The sequence below is a fragment of the Rhincodon typus genome, chromosome 10 (genome assembly GCF_021869965.1).
Source record: "Rhincodon typus isolate 14 chromosome 10, sRhiTyp1.1, whole genome shotgun sequence".
Taxonomy (NCBI): domain Eukaryota; kingdom Metazoa; phylum Chordata; class Chondrichthyes; order Orectolobiformes; family Rhincodontidae; genus Rhincodon; species Rhincodon typus.
The window spans coordinates 6,745,973-6,763,225 of NC_063341.1; the positions used below are offsets into that span (position 1 = coordinate 6,745,973).

Consider the following 17,253-nt stretch of genomic DNA (forward strand, 5'->3'; position numbering starts at 1 on the left):
GCATCAGTGGTTGAGGAAGTGGATGTCGTGCCATCAAGTGGACTGCTAGGCTTCAGGCCTCATCTTGAATGTTATGGTACTGCAATTATCCAGGCACATGGGGAGTATCCCATCACATTACTGACTTGTGCCTGCTAGTAAGGCTTTGGGGTGCTAGGAGATGAGTTACTAACTGCAGAAATCCTAGCCTCTGACCTACTTTTGTACCTACTCTATGTATATGGCTGGTCCAGTTCAAATTCTGTTCAATGGTAATACCCAGGATGTTGACAGCAGGGGGTTCAGTGATGGTAATAGCATTGAATAATAAAGTGTACTGGTCATTTTCCTCTTGTTGGAGGTGGTCATTGCCTGGCATTTATATGGCATGAATGTTATTTGCCACTTTTCAGCCCAAGCCTAAATACTGTCCCAGTCTTACTGCATTTGGACATGGACTCTTTCAGGATCTGAGGAGTCATGAATGGTGTTGAACATTGTGCAATTATAAACAGACATTCCTGCTTCTGACCTGATGATGGAGGGAAGGTCATTGATGAAGCAACTGAAGATGGGCTTAGGACACTATCCTGAAGAACTCCTGAAGAGTTGTCCTAGAGCTGAGATGACTGCACTCCTGACAAACACAAGCATCTTCCTATATGCCAGGTATGACTTCAACCAGTGGAGAGTTTTCCCCTTTAATCCCGTTAATCCCGTTGATCCCTATTGATTCCAGTTTTGCATGGAATCCTTGATGCCACACTTTGTCAAATGCGGCCTTGATGTCAGAGACAGTCAATCTCACCTCTCTTCACCTCTGAAATTCAGCTTGCTAGTTCATACTTGAAACAAGACTATAATGAGATCAGGAGCTGAGTAACCCTGGCAGAAGCTGAGCATTAGTAAGCAGGCTATTGATGGCACCTTCTATGACTTTACTGATGATAGAGTGTAGAGAGATCGGGCAGTAATTTGCTGAGTTGGAATTCTCATTTTTTGTGTACAGGTCATACATGGGCCATTCTCTACATGGTTGGGTAGTGTTGTAACTGCACTGGAACGGCCCAACTAGGCTAGTGAAACGTCTGTAGCGCAAGTTTTCAGTACTATTGCCAGAATGTTAGGGCCCGTAGTTTTTGCAGTATCCAGTGCTGCTTGATATCATGTGTTTGAATCAAATCAGTTGAAGACTAACACCTGTGATATTGGGGACCACTGGAGGAGGCCGAAATGAATCATCTATTTTGCACTTTTGGCTGAGGATTGTTGTAAGTGCTTCAGCCTTATTGTTTGTACTGATGTGCTGGACTCCACCATCATTGAGCTGTTTTATTGTTCACCACCATTCACGACTAGATGTGGCAAGACTGCGGAGTTTAGATCTGATCCGTAGGTTGGGGAATCACTTAGCTCAGTCTGTCACTTGCTGCTTGTGCTGTTTGGCACATGAATAGTGCTGTTGTGTAGATTCACCAGGTTGACAACTCATTTTTAGTTGTGCCTGGTGCTGCACCTGCCCTCCTGCACTCTTCTTTGAACCAGGATTCATTCCCTGGATGGATGGTAAAGGTAGAGTGGGGCATGATGTTGCAGATTGTGTTGGAGTGCAATTCTGCTGCTGCTGATGGTCCACAGCATCTCGTGGATGCCCTGCTTTGAGTTGCTAGGTCTATTCAAAATCTATCCCATTTAGATGTTGATAGTGATACAGAACATGTAAGATATTCCCAGTGTGAAGGGGGGGGATCTTTACAAATATATGTTCAAGGACCAAGAGTAGGTTGCTGATCCCTTCAAGCCTGCTGTGCCATTCAATAAGATTGTGGCTGATACATTTTTAACCTCAATTCTACCTTCCTGCATATCTCCAACAATCTTTCATCTCTTTGATCATCAAGAATTTGAGTACTTCTCTGTCAAGAATATTTGAAGATTCTGCATCTGCTGCCTTTTGAGGAAAGGAATTCCAAAGACCCTCAACCCTCTGAGAGGAAGAAAAAGTTTCCTCATCTCTGCTTTAAATGGGTGACCCCTTATTTTTAAATTATGACTCCTATTTCTAGATTCTTCTGTAACAGGAAACGTCCTTTCCGCATTCACCTGGTCAAGATCTCTCGGGATCTTGTATGTTTCAATGAAGTCACCTCTGACTCTTTGAAACTCCAGAGATTCAGGTCTAGCTTTTTCTCACAGGCAATCTGCTCATTCCAGTGTTAGTCGAGGAAACCTTATCTGAGTTGCTTCCAATGTGTTAAATATGGTGACAATACTGCACGCAGTCTCTCAAATGCTTTGTATAATTGAAGCATTACTCCTCACTCTTGCATTCAATTCCACTCTCAATAAACATGACATTTTATTATCTTGCCTGATTACTTGCTATACCTTCATACTAACCTGACATGATTAATGCATGAGAGGATCCCGATCTCTCTCTATCTCAAGGCTATGCAATCTCACCATTTGGATAAGATGCTTCTTTTTTGTTCTTTCTGCTAAAGTCCACAATTTTGCACTTTGCCACATTATGCTCCATTTGCCAGACCTTTGCCCAGTCACTTAACTTATCTACATTCATTTGTAGGCTTATGTCCTCTTCTCAACTTATTTTCTACCTATCTTTGTGTCATCAGCAAATAGCTAACATTCTTTTGTCCCTTCATCCAAATTGTTATATAAATTGTAAAGAGTTGAAGCCCCAGCGCTGACCTCTGTGACACACGACTCATGACATTCTGCAATCCTGTAAAAGACCCATTTATTCTTATTCTCTGCTTCCTGTTTGCCAACTATTCTTGTGTCCATGCCAATATGTTACGTCCAATATCATGAGCTTTTATTTTCCGTAATAACTTTTGGTGTGGCATTTTACCAAATGCCTTCTGGAAATCTAAGTACAATACATCTACTCACCCTTTATCCACAATGCATTACTTCTTCAAAGAACTCCAATAAATTAGTTAAATATGATTTCCTTTGACAAAACTCTATCTGATTACCTTGAACTGATCCAAGTGCCCTGTTATAACTTCTGTAATAGCTTCTAACATTTTCTCTATGACAGGTATTAAGCTAACTGATCTGTAGTTTCCTGCTAATATTAATTTAATTAACAGAGGCATTCCACTACTCTTTCCTAGCTTTCTGTCCTTTCTAAATGTCACATACCCTTCAATATTCAAATGCCAACCTGGGGCATCCTGCAGCCACATCTCAGTTATGCCCACTAGATCATACCTATTTATCTTAATTGTACTACTAGTTCATCTGTTTTGTTTTCGATGTTACCTGTACTCAAATACAGTGCCTTAAATTTTGTCGTCTTATAGTTTTTGTACCCTCTTGTCTTATCTGTTGATTAACTCTTAAATCTGCATTCTCTCCTTTCTTGACCTTGCCTGTTTATCATTTCACTCATTAACTCCTGCCTCTGTCGCACTTTTCCCACTCTGATTTACCACAACTGCTCAGATTTGGGCCCTTGCCCCCACTTGGTCCCCACAAAGACTGTTCAGTGGTCATTCTTACCAGTACTGTCTTGAATGTGTCTGTAGTAGGCAGAGGTCACGTATGTTTTGTCCTCTTGTCGGTTCCCTTACCACCAGCAGCTATGTCCTTTAGAACTCAATCAGCTTGATCAGTACCATTCCCTGCCGAGTGCCCCATTGGGAGTACTTTTTGTGTCTTTGCTACCCTCAGTGCATCCTGCAACTGGTGCTCAACATAGAGGAGTACTGAAGTACAACATATTAAACTGGGACAGTAGGATTTAAAAAAAACTGAGTATCTTGTATAGCACTTTACATGATTTAAGGCTTTTACGAAACTCTACCCACATGATTATGTGCTGTTCCGGCACTGTTGGGTGAAGTTTGTACTATCCTACGCCTACGCTCAGGGCAAAGGAATTATTTATATGAAGAGTGAGGTGTAAAGATGTTGTGGACAATTTTCCATCATGAATGTTTCCTAATTTACATGTGCTAAGGGGAGTGATTTGCATTTACTGAACGAGTGAGACATAGGGGTTATTCTCTGCCTGTGCGTTATGTGTGATAGCTTTCATTTAATCTAAATGACCAACGTTTCAACTAGCTGAATGCAATTTCTTTGCTGATCTGCGTTCATCATTCAGCAGAGTGGATTACATTTGCTGACTGACTGTAAATCTGTATTGATGTCATTGTGGTGGTAATGACATTGCACAGAGGTTTGGTTTTTTTTTTAATTCATTAGTCTTGGTTTGTTTCAACAGTATTGTCTCGCAGTAAACCTTCACCTAGGAAAAGAGAAGGGGGCAGAAGACCTGCTGAAAAAGGTACAAACCAAACATGCTTAAAATTCATCCAGTTGGTTTAAATCAACTTTATGCCAAAGAGAAATGTTATAAATCCCTTTATTCATTCATGGGATGAGGGTGTCACTGGCTAGGTAGCATTTATTGCCCATCCCTAATTGCCCAGGGGGCAGTTAAGAGTCAACCACATTGCTGTGGGTCTGGAGTCACGTGGTTCTGGAGTCACGTGGTTCTGGAGTCAAATGATGCTGATATGTCAGTTGGTGCCAAACAAAACTTTGAGTCGTTGGATTTCACAGAGGGCAGTAATCTGTATAGCATGGGGAGGCGTTGGCCTAGTGGTATTATACCGCAGGACTGTTAATCCGGGGACTCAGGTTCGAATCCCACCACGGCAGATGGTGGAATTTGAATTCAATAAAATATCTGGAATTAAGAATCCAATGAATCAACCATGAATCCATTGTTGATTGTTGGGAAATCTGGTTCACTAATGTCCTTCAGGAAAGGAAACTGCCATCCTTACCTGGTCTGGCCTACATGTGACTCCAGACCCATAGTAATGTGGTTGACTTTCAACTGCCCTCTGGGCAATTAGGGATGGGCAATAAATGCTGCCTAGCCAGTGGTGCCCTCATCCCGTTAATGAATTAAAAAAAAAAGTGTCGAGAACTGCAGAAGTGAGTATTGGAAAGTGGGAGTCTCGTGGTCTAGTCAGACCTGACTGGGTAGTGTGCTGGAAGTCAAGCCCTGCTTTCTTAGATTTATCACAACAGTTAAAGACAGACACAAAAACAACAAAGCTCTGAAGAATGATCACTAGACCTGAAACATTAACTCTGCTTTCTCTCCACAGATGCTGCCAGACCTGCTGAGTGTTTCCAGCAATTTTTACTTTTGTTTCTGATTTCCAGCATCAGTGGTGTTTTTCAGTTTCTTTTTTGGATGAAAAACAACATTGATGTTATGGGTAGAGAGAAAAACTGGAAAGGCAGTCTAATGGTTTTTGTCCAAAGGATTAACTGAGATTATCCTTTTGGCTTGTCAGTACTTGCAGTTTGTCGATTTCATTCTCTCTCTTTAAGTGTTTTTCACTTTCTTACAGAGAGATAGAGCAACTGGTTCACAACTTATATATGACTTATTAGTTAAGATCAACACCTTACAGCTATTGGTGAGGAAAATTAAACTGACTTTCTTCACATTTTAGTGTTTTTTTCAGTATGGAGGCAAAGATAGCACTTTTCTTTCTGGAGGTCTGAAGGCTTCTCCCTATCTTGTTCACTCCCACAAGCTGCTCAGCCATTTGAGGGCCAATCCCATCATGTTGGCAGGCAGCAGGCTTTAGTCATCAATAATTGGTCATCACTCTTCAAACCAATCAGCTACTTTCTAATGGCCAAATCTCATTTTGTGCAGACTCCCTGGCTCCAGCTCATCTGCAACAGAACTTGCCCCACTGGCTGAAAAAACAACAGTGTAAACAGCACTCACAGTGAATACTGGCAGCTTGTTTTTAAAAAGTGCAGCAATCTCTTCCACAGTCCTGGGTTTTTAAAACAGTCCTTTTCCCACGTCAGCTCCCAACTAAAAATACAGAAAAGTAAAAAGATACAATCTGTTCACCAGTGTCCTGGATGCATATACAGAGCGATGTTAAAGCAAACATGATTAAGTGTGAATCATGCAACATCTAAAGGAATTTTGCTTGATCCAACATTCTAGTTTGTTCTCAAAAGTGTAATTTTCTAAAAGAGCATACTCAACCATACTGCACTGGATTAAGACCCACACCATTTCCGTTATTAAATGTTTAATATTTCCAACATGTGCATTTTGTAGAACGGGGCTTCCCAAAGTGGGGGCTGAGGACCCCAAATTTTGGCAGCAGTGGCTGCTGTGGATGTCTGTACCTATTCCGCCCTCAACCACCCACCTCTCAGATTTTCACTCCCAAACTCTTGACTCCCCTACTATCATAGGCTTTCTCATTTGTCTTTCTCTCCAGAGCTTCATCACCTTTCTCCCCTCCCACTCCACTATCTGCACAAACACACACCCTCTCCCCAGTCTCAGTTCTCACTAGGGGTTGGTGACCATCTTCAAGCTCAAAATGAAGTCATGGTGGAGAAAAAGTTTGGAAAGTTCAGTTGTTGGATTTACGTTTTGCTTTGGATTTAATGATTGCAGGTACAGAGTTTGTTTTCTGATGGAGTAGGAAAGAAAACAGAGATGCAGTAGCTTTGCAGAATAGGGGGTTCAGTGAAAGAATTGAGAAACAATGAACGTAAAGGTCACGCAAACCTGCCATCTGGCTGAAGACGGAAGCATCACCTTGTAAGGCAGTTGAGTTGTAGAGTTGCACATCTAGGAACAAGCATAATGTGGTATTGAGTGTAAAATACTTGGGCAAAGACAGGATGGGCACCTTTCTGTTGACTTCATCCCACTTCTGTCAAAAACTATCCAAGATTTTTGGTGGTTAGTACCTACACGAAGTCAGTTGTGTAATTTTTTTTCTCAATATTACTCAGAGTAATTTTGTTTTAAAAGCAACATAAGGCACACTAGACCCGAAATGTCAGCTTTCCTGCTCCTCTGATGCTGCTTTGCCTGCTGTGTTCATCCAGCTCTACACCTTGTTATCTAAGGCACATAATAATTGCTTTCACATAGTGATTTGTACTAATTTTGCATTTAATAAGTTGTGATTGCATCGTGTATGTTTGGAATCTCATTTCAGTTTTGGAACCTCTTCAGTTGTTTAGCGGTGGGAGTCCGGGAGAGAGTGCGAGGGCAGGCTGGGAAGGTAAGCTTTAGTTATAAAGTCTTACCTCGCGTGACTGCAGCCTTCAGTTGTTCAGCGGAGGAGGAGTCCCAGACGGGCACGAGTGGTCGGCTGGGTAACGGTTATCTTTCACCCAATAAATTTGGGAAGTAACTAATACCGGAGACACTACACATGTAGTGTCTCCCACCCTTCCACCTCCTCTAACCTAATAATAAAGACTAAGTGTGGTGAGCAGGTAAGCTATTTGCATTTTTTTCTCATCTCTTTGTTATCTTTTGGGGAGGTCACCTGGACGCCTAATCCTCTGGGAGCGGTTCGGAAGGGAAAGCCGGAGTCTGTTTGAGTATATAACGGACTAAACTTAGTGGTGCAGAGAACACTTAAAGAAAGAACACTGCGAAACTAAAAAAAAAACTAATTAATTTTAAATAATTAACTAAGTAGAGATGGCAGGCCAGGTGATGTGTTGTAGCTGTATGATGTGGGAGCTAGCTGATCCCATTGAGAACGGCAGTGACCACATCTGCAGCAAGTGTTGGCTGCTTGAGGAGCTCCGGCTCAAAATTGATGAGCTGGAATCCGAACTCCAAACACTGCGGCACATCCGGGAGGGGGAGAGATACCTGGATGCTGTGTTCCAGGAGGCAGTCACACCTAGTAGATTAACTAATGTTAATTCAATCAGCGGCCAGGGACAGCAGTGTGTGACTGCGAGTGAGGCAGGTAGAGGGACCCTGCAGACAGGAACACAGGAGCCGCAGCCCTTGACATTATCCCACAGGTATGAGGCACTTGCTCCCTGTGTGGATGAGGAACAGGGCTGGAAGGAAGGATGAGTCAACTGACCATGGCACCATAGTCCAGGAGGCCATTCAAGAGGGGGGAGCTAAAAGACAGATTGTAGTTGTAGAGGATTCCATCATCGGGGGGATAGACAGTATCCTTTGCAAGCAGGATAGAGAATCCCTCATGGTGTGTTGCCTGCCCGGTGCCAGGGTGTGAGACATCCCTGATCAGCTTGAGAGGATACCAGAGAGGGAAGGGGAGGATTCAGTTGTTGTGGTCCACGTAGGTACCAACAACATAGGCAGGTCTAGGAAAAAAGACCTGTTTCGGGATTATGAAAAGCTAGGAACAAAATTAAAAAAACAGGTCTTCAAGGGTCATAATCTCTGGATTGCTGCCCGAGCCACATGCAAATTGGCATAGGGAGGTGAGGATCAGGGAAGTAAACACGTGGCTAAAAGAGTGGTGTGGGAAGGAGGGTTTCCTTTTCATGGGGCACTGGCATCAGTTCTGGGACAGGAGGGATCTATATCATTGGGATGGACTCAACCTAAACAGGGCTGTGTCCAGTGTTCTGGCGAAAAGGGTAAATAGAGTGGTCAATAGGACTTTAAACTAGTAAGTAGGGGGGAAGGGAGGAGTGAGCATACAGGGAGTACAACAATTAATGTAAGGCAAAGCAGCAGGTTAGCAGGTGACGAGGAAGCTTCAACTCCATTGAAAATTAGGAGAAAAGGTAAAGGGAAGGGGAACTCAACAGCTGTTAGTAACGGAGGTAATAGGACCCAAAAAGAAGGTGTAAAAACTGGCCTAAGGGCACTTTATCCGAATGCTCGGAGCATTCGAAACAAGGTGGATGAGTTGACGGCGCAAATCATGGCAAATGGGTATGATTTAGTGGCCATTACACAGACATGGTTACAGGATGGTCATGACTGGGAGTTAAATATCCAGGGGTATCAAACTGTTCGGAAGGACAGACAGGAAGGTAGGGGAGGTGGTGTCGCTCTGATTTTTAAGGATGATATCAGGGCGGTAGTGAGAGATGATGTAGGTTCTACTGAACAAAAGGTTGAATTCATTTGGGTGAAAATTAGGAATAGCAGGGAGAAGAAATCACTGATAGGTGTGGTCTATAGGCCACCAAATAATGACATTGTGGTGGGGCGGGCAATAAACATAGAAATAGCTAATGCATGTAAAAATGGTACAGCAATTATCATGGGGGATTTTAATCTACATATCGATTGGTCAAACCAGGTCGGTCATGGCAACCTTGAGGGGTTCATAGAATGCATCCGCGATAATTTCCTTGAACAATATGTAATGGAACTTACGAGGGAGCAAGCTATCCTAGATCTAGTCCTGTGTAATGAGACAGGAATAATTAATGATCTCTCAGTTAGGGATCCTCTCGGAAGGAGCGATCACAGTATAGTCGAATTTAAAATACAGATGGAGTGTGAGAACGTACCAATGTCCTGTGCTTAAACAACCGAGACTACGATGGGATGAGGGAGGAGTTAGGTAAGGTAAAATGGGAGCAAAAACTTTATGGTGGGTCAATTGAGGAACAGTGGAGGACTTTCAAAACGTTTTTCACAGTGCTCAGCAGAAGTATATTCCAGTGATAGGGAAGAACTGTAGGAAAAGCAATAGTCAGCCATGGATGTTGAAGGAAATAAAGGAAAGTATCAGATTAAAAAAAAAATATATACAAAAAAGCAAAGATTAGTGGGAAACTAGTAAACTGGGAAATCTTTAAAGACCAACAGAAAGCTACAAAAAAAGTTGTAAAGACAAGTAAGATAGATTATGAGTGAACTAGCTCAAAATATGAAAACAGGCAGCAAGAGTTTCTATAAACATGTAAATCGTAAAAGTGTGGCGAAGGTAAACATTGGTCTTTTAGAGGATGAGAAGGCCAATTTAATAACTGGGAATGAGGAAATAGCTGAGGCATTAAACAGTTATTTCGTGTCGGTCTTCACAGTGGAAGACACAAATAACATGCCGAAAACTGATGGCAAGAAGGTTATAGCAGGTGAGGACCTAGAAACCATCATTATCATTAAGGAGGCAGTGCTGGGCAAGCTAATGGGGGTAAAGGTAGACAAGTCTCCTGGCCCTGATGAGATGCATCCCAGGGTACTAAAAGAGGTGATGGGGGAAATAGCAAATGCACTAGTAATTATGTACCAAAATTCACTGGACTCGGGTGGTTCCTGCAGATTGGAAAACAGCCAATGTGACACCACTGTTTAAAAAAAGTAGACAAAAAGCAGGTAACTATAGGCCAGTTAGCTTAACTTCGGTAGTGGGGGAAAATGCTTGAATCCATCATTAAGGAAGAAATAGCAAGATATAAATGCTCCCATTGGGAACACCCAGCACGGGTTCATGAAGGGTAGGTCATGTTTAACTAATTTGATGGAATTCTTTGAGGACATTACTTGCATGGTGGACAATGGGGAACCTGTGGATGTGGTGTATCTGGATTTCCAGAAGGCATTTGACAAGGTGCCACACCAAAGGCTGCTACATAAGATAAAGTTGCACGGTATTACAGGTAATGTATTGGCATGGATAGAGGATTAGTTGACTAGTAGAAAGCAGAGAGTAGCTGTAAATGGGTGTTTTTCTGGTTGGCGGTCAGTGGCTAGTGGTGTGCCTCAGGGATCAGTGTTGGGACCACAATTGTTTACAGTTTACATAGAAGTTTTGGAGTTGGGGACTAAGTGTGGTGTGTCAAAATTTGCAGATGACACTAAGATGAGTGGTAGAGCAAAGTGTGCAGAAGACACTGAAAGTCTACAGAGGGATATAGATAGTCTAAATGAGTGGGCAAAGGTCTGGCAGATTGAGTACAATGTTGATAAGTGTGAGGTCCTCCATTTTGGTAGGAATAACAGCAAAATGGACTATGTTTTAAATAGTAAAAAGATTGCAGCACCCTGCAGTGCAGAGGAACTTGGGTGTCCTTGTGCATGAATCGCTAAAAGTAAGATTGCAGGTGCAGCAGGTAATTAAAAAGGCAAATGGAATTTTGTCTGCCATTGCTCGAGGGATGGAGTTTAAAAACAGGGAGGTTAAGCTGCAGCTGTATAGGGTCCTGGTGAGGCCACACCTGGAGTATTGTGTGCAGTTTTGGTCTCCTTACTTGAGAAGGGATATACTAGCACTGGAGAGGGTGCAGAGGAGATTCACTCGGTTGATTCCAGAGTTGAGAGGGTTGGATTACAAGGAGAGACTGAGTTGGCTGGGATTGTACTCATTGGAATTCAGAAGAATGAGGGGAGACCTTATAGAAACGTACAAGATTATGAAGGGAATAGATAAGGTGGAGGCAGGGAGGTTGTTTCCAGTAGCAGGTGAAACTAGGACTAGAGGGCATTGCCTCAAAATAAAGGGAAGCAGAATTAGGACTGAGATCAGGAGGAACTTCTTCACCCAAAGGGTTGTGAATCTGTGGAATTCCCTGCCCAGTGAAGCAGTTGAATCTACCTCGCTGAATGTGTTTAAGGCTAGGTGGGTAAGTGAAGCTGAACCTCAAAAAGATCAGCCATGATCTTATTGAAATGCAGGGCAGGCTCGAGGGGCCGGATGGCCTACTCCTGCTCCTAGTTCTTACGTTCTTATGCCAAGTCCACGGAGACTATTTTGACAGTAAGTGTAGGAATTGCCCTAACTTTTGATGATGGAGCTGTGCATTAATGTTCCAGATGGGCTGATGTTGAAATGGTGTTTAATTTACGATCCTGTGTACTAGAATATAATTCTGTTAATAGGATTCTAAATACCTCAGAGTGAAAGGTAACAAGGCAAGCAGGTGTTGGGAATTAATTAGTTTTATTAAAATGTATGCAGTGTGACCTTAACTGGCTTCGTATGTAAATATTTAATTAATTGCATGGGTGATTTTTAAAAAAAAAAAAAGTATGTATCAACTCTTGCAGTGGTAGTGTCCCTACTTCTGAACAAGGAGATCCAGCTACAGGCCCCCCTGCTCTAGAGGTGTGTCATAACATTTCTGAACAGGTTGCTTAGAAAATACTGAAATGTATGCAGGTGGTAGAAAATAGGTGAAAACTAACAGTGGTGATTTGGTGGTGAGGAGAAAAAGAATGTTCAGTTGTGTGTGATAGTGCTTCTGGATGTAGAAAGAAAGAAAAGAAAAAGAACAAAATGTGCAGAGAACAGGTTGATCAAAAAATGTATGCAGGAGGTGCTGGAGGAACACAGCAGGTCAAGCAGCATCAGAGGAGTAGGAAAGTTGAAGTTTCGGGTTGGGACCAATGCTCTGGTTCGAACTCCACTATGACAAATCGTGAAATTTGAAAAGTTCATGATGCGTGGTTGGTTAAAGTAAAACTCCCAACTAGAGAGTGTACGCTGGAACTCGTTTGAAAAGCATTGAACTTCTAGTGCTGGTCTGGAGCACCGTGTGCCTCTCTTCTCCTTGCATTTCCCTGTTGAATTCGATACCATTCTGCAGCAGGCCCGAAACGTCAGCCTCTCTGCTCCGATGATGCTGCTTGGCCTGCTGTGTTCATCCAGCCCTGCACCTTCTTGTCTCGGATTCTCCAGCATCTGCAGTTCCTACTATCTCTGATGCAGTTATTTGCTGCTTGCTATTGTATTCTGCAATTGAGTTGCTGCTCTTCTACTGAGCTGACTATCTGCTTCTAGAAGACTGAGGCCTAGGAGGAAAGAAAAAGCCTGGATACCTGGTAAGCATCCCCCACCCCCCCGCCCCCCCCCCCCCTCCCCCCTTGCTTCCCTGCCTGCTACCTGCAGCTGTAGCTGTTCCTGCATGCAGCTTTGTACAACCGTGCTGATGCTGCTGCTGTTGCTGTTTGTCACTCCCTGCTCTGAACCGACTGCTTGCTGCTCAGAGTTGAGGTCTGGGAGGACAAAGCGAGGACGAGAAGCTGAGGTCCTCTCCTGCGTGCTACCTATTGATAGAATCAGTTCCTGCTATAGACAATGTACTGCACTTGGTGACTGAGCTGTTTCTGCCATTGGTCTACCAAGCTGACCTGTTTCTAAGAGATTGAGACCAGGGATGGGGAAAAAAAGCCTCAACATCAGCTGAAGGAAGTTATAACTTTTGTCTCTTAAAGGGACATTAACATCAGCAGTTCCTTGTGTACCTTTGAGACCCTCTCTGTTAAGATCACTAGTATGTTTCTGCAACCATTATTCTCGCAGAGCTTCCTTTGTTCTACAAGTAGTGGGCTCAACTTTTTTTAGGAAACTTAAAATGGCATCTACGTTAGAATCAATGGTGAGGGCCAAGAGAAGCTTCACAGGCTGTGGCCCTACTGCTACTGATTTAAAAAAAAAAAAAACCTGAGGTGAAAATTTACATTCAACCCAGTGTTAGCATTGAGGAATGCATGAAAACTGCAGGTGATGTTGTTGGCCCATTAATTATGGCTGTCAATCATGACCACTACATATAAGATTTAAGGAAAGACTGTATTCTTCCTTGTTTAAGAAGGTAGTGTATTTGGCCTTGGACAGGGGCCTAATGGTTGGCAGGATTTATTACCCAATAGATCCTCTGAAGGCTGAAACCCAGAGGGTCATCCTATCCAATGCCCCAGCCCTCATGACAGCAAATTCCTTGTCCCTGATCTGCAACAGTTGGGGGAGGATAGGCTGGGGGTACAGCCTATCCCTCTTGGCCTGAAGGAAGCCACATTTAAATATATCACATGCCTGGCAGCATCTGTGGAGTTAATATTTTGAGTCGGGTATGACTCTTCTTCAGAACTAAAAGGCGTTGGAAAATGTTTCTTTTATACTTTTGACAGAAACAGAGGAGGAGCAAGGAGGCAGGTGATGTAGAGGCTCAGTATAAAAGACAAAGGGGTTCTTAGTGTTGGTGAAAGCATAGATGTAAAATGGGTGCAAATTAAGATGTGAAGGGATGAGAATGGGTCCTTCCCACTAAGAGCAAAGTCAATAAGTGACAAACAAGGCAAGGATATTTGGGGTTGGTGGGGGTGCAGTGAAGGAACTAAGAAAGATGGAGTTCAGATGTAATGCAGTCAGTTTCTGAACTTATTGAGTTCAGTATTGAGACCTCGAGGCAGTAAAGTGCCTAAAGCAGAACACAACATATTGTTCCTTGAGACTGCATTGTGCTTCATTGGGACACTGCAGCAAGCCTAGGGTATAATTGTTAACATAAGCGTTAGGTGGTTTATTGAAATAGAAAACAACTGGGTGGTTAGGATCATTCCCGCAGACAAGGCAGAGGTGTCCTGCGAAGCAGTCACTCAATCCGCATTTGGTCTCGTTAATGTAAGGGAGAACAGCATTATAAGCGCAATCGCACTGTCTTAAGGCTGTTGAGTTCTTTTCAATTTGTTCAGTTTGGTTTTGTTTTCACAAAGAGTATCAAAATGTAAATGTGGGTCTAGTGGCACATTGGTAGTGTCCCCGTCTCTGGGCCAGAAGATCCACGTTCGAATTCCACTTGCCACAAAGGTGTCACATGTGAACAGGTTAATTTAAAAACAATTATTAAAACGTATGGAAAGAAAATCTAGCCAGGAGGAGAACTGAGTATTTGAATGGAAAAGCAAGCTCTGTGGGTGTGGACTAAAGCAGTAGTTCCCAAGTTTATTAATCTGTGTACATGGTTCACAAATAAACTCAAGTCACACTCAGAGAGGTAATGCATTTGGCTTGGGTAAAGAAGTTGAGGGAATATCTAATAAATGGAGTGACAAAAAAGTGTGGAGGAACAGAGGGATCTTGAAGAAAGCAAGATAGGTAGTTACGTTTAAAAAAGCATACGGGATACCTCCTGGTCACAGCATATTACAGGAAAGTTGTGATCACATACCAATGGGGACAGAGGCAATTTACAAGAATGTTTCTAGGAGTGGCAAATCTGAGTTAAGCTTGGGTAAATTGGGGTCATCTTTGGAATAAAAGAGGGAGAAGATTTAATTTAAGTGTGTGAAAATGGAGGCGCTTAGATTAAATCGACAAGAAGGATCTGGTTTCCTTAGCGTCAGTAATTGAGGAAAATAGATTTAAAACAGTTGGCCGAAGGATTAGAGCACTGTTGATAGATTTTTTTTCACCCAGAGGACAGTTGAGATTTGCTGACTGCTTGAAAAAGAAGCGTTAAAGGCACAAATTGTCATCGCGTTTGAAAATACTTGGACATCTACTTGAAGTGCCATAATACAAAGCAATGGACTTAATGTGGAAAGTGGGACTAGCCTGGATAGTTCTTGTACAGAAGGCTCAGAAATGATGGGTGAATGGCTTCTTCTGTGTCATAGACTTTCTATTCTCTGTACTGTATTATTGGGCATGGAATTTTCCTGCACGGGGTTTGCTCCAGAATATGGTATTTGCCAAGTCCCAGTATGCACAGAAAAATTGAGCTTTTTTTTGGAAAAGAAATCTCCTTGCTGAATGTTTAAAGTCTGATTATTATTGGTTTGCAGTTCTCCTGGTTCAAAATAGCAATGGTTTTAGAGTCTTTTGCAGCACCGAAGGCTTTGAATAATTTTAGTCAGCATTTCAGCTGCAGCCAGTACAGGTGTGTTTCAGTGCTCAGATACCCCTCACTCTGAGTTCCTGCAGTGGTCCCGGTATTCAAATGTCCCAAGCTTTGGGATATGGATTGTGACCTTAGTGGTGGTATATTCCACACATTGGTACTGGTTTACTGAACCTAGTGCAAAGGTGAAATTTCAACAACTGTTCATTTAAACAGTCAGTGATTTTTTTTTTTCTTTTCCTTTTTCATTTCGCCACAGACACCTCAGATGCCTCAAAGAAGAAAATGGCTGTGATTATGGTGCTTGTAGTCGTGGTTTGTTTAACAACGTTCCTCCTTGTGAGGAGCAAATCACCGGCTATGACTATGGGGGAAGCGACGGCACTGACAGTATTTTTACACCGATTTGATCAGGTTGAAGCCCTCTTTAATGGTCAGCAGTCAGTGCTGTGGAGGAGAAGTAAAATTACCCTGCGCAACCACATCAATCTGACCCAGCACATGAAACCTGCCATCCTGATGTTGGCGGCTGCATGGGATGGACAGCAGACCATGAGGTGCCTCGCTAACCAGATTGCTGGAGCTTACACCTCAGCCCTCAATGCCACTTCCACAGTGAAAATTGACGCTTCGGATAGAAGCAGGCAGAACAGTGATGCTGTGAAGCTAGAGGTGGACACATTGCTCTCATCTGCATTTGACAAAGGCAGCAGAGCAGCGGTGGTTCACCATTTCCAAGACCTGCCCCCACCCTCCACCCTGATATTCTACAAGTATTGTGACCACGAGAACGCGGCTTACAAAGATGTCGCCCTGCTTATCACTGTCCTGCTGGACGAGGAGAAGTTGCCAGCGGATGTTAGCTTGGGAGCACTGGAAGTGAAAGTCCGTGATTTTTTGAAGCAGAAGTTTGCTGCCTCTCGAGGAAGAGAGGGAATGGATACAGACAAGCTGAGTGGACTGTGGAGTCGCATTGCGCACGTCGTGCTCCCGGTGGTGCCAGTGCGTGAGATCGAAGAGAGGGGCTGCAAAGAAGACAGGCAGTGATCTGGGGAAGGGGTGAAGTTCAGCCACTTGCACTAATTCACTCTGTCTTCCCTGCATCCCCCACACCATTATACTTAACTGTCCCAAGTGTGTTTTTCCAGCCTCCTTGAATAATAATTAACAGGTGAATGATACCCTGATTTAAGGTATGATCTTTCACCCACCGAGAAGGACAAATCTTTTATTTGTCAATCGACCTCTTTTGTGGAATTTTGCAAAATCTAACGTACCAGCAAAATATTTTTAAAATGTAAAGTGAAATTTTATTAAAATGTAGATGCCTGGATAGCTTGGGAGACGCCGTGTTGATCATCTCTCTTCCTCTTTTGTTTCTTAATATGCTGTTTAGCCTGAAGTGCCATTAGCTGAACTCAGATGGTTTCTCAGTGGCATCTTTGTGTGGAAACCTTGACCTTATGATGGACAGCGTTCCTTTTTTTTTGTTTCATCACCTAAGTTTCATTGAGGCACAGATTCCAGTTGCCATGATGCATACTGCATTTCACAGCATTAAATCATTATCCATGCTGTCACCCTCAAATGTGCTTCTGACCTTGGCTGTGTTGCCAAGATGATAGTAACCTGTTTGAGTCAGGCATTTAAGATGAATTTAGTACTGATTGCCAGTGAGGTGACCGACTTGGCACCCTTTGGGAGATTTGGAGTGGGCCAACCACTTTGGCTTGGGCACTATGATTGCAGCAGAAAAGGATAGCAAGACTTTTGGGGGAGTTCTCCCCATGCCACTGGCAGCAGAAATAACAGTATTGTGTACATTTAGTGGCTCCAATTTGAAGCATGGCACTGGGTCAGATTAAC

General features: G+C 43.0%; 1 protein-coding gene across 1 annotated transcript in view; it reads left to right on the forward strand.

The window, feature by feature from the left end:
• LOC109913679 (torsin-1A-interacting protein 2-like) overlaps positions 1-16,728 on the forward strand; it is a 34,131-nt gene extending 17,403 nt beyond the window's left edge. Inside the window, exons 7-8 of the mRNA XM_048602226.1 lie at positions 4,238-4,300; positions 15,647-16,728. Of these exons, the coding sequence (XP_048458183.1) occupies positions 4,238-4,300; positions 15,647-16,434 (851 nt within the window). The 3' untranslated portion in view covers positions 16,435-16,728. The remainder of the gene's footprint in view (positions 1-4,237; positions 4,301-15,646) is intronic.
• The last annotated feature ends 525 nt before the right edge of the window (positions 16,729-17,253 follow it).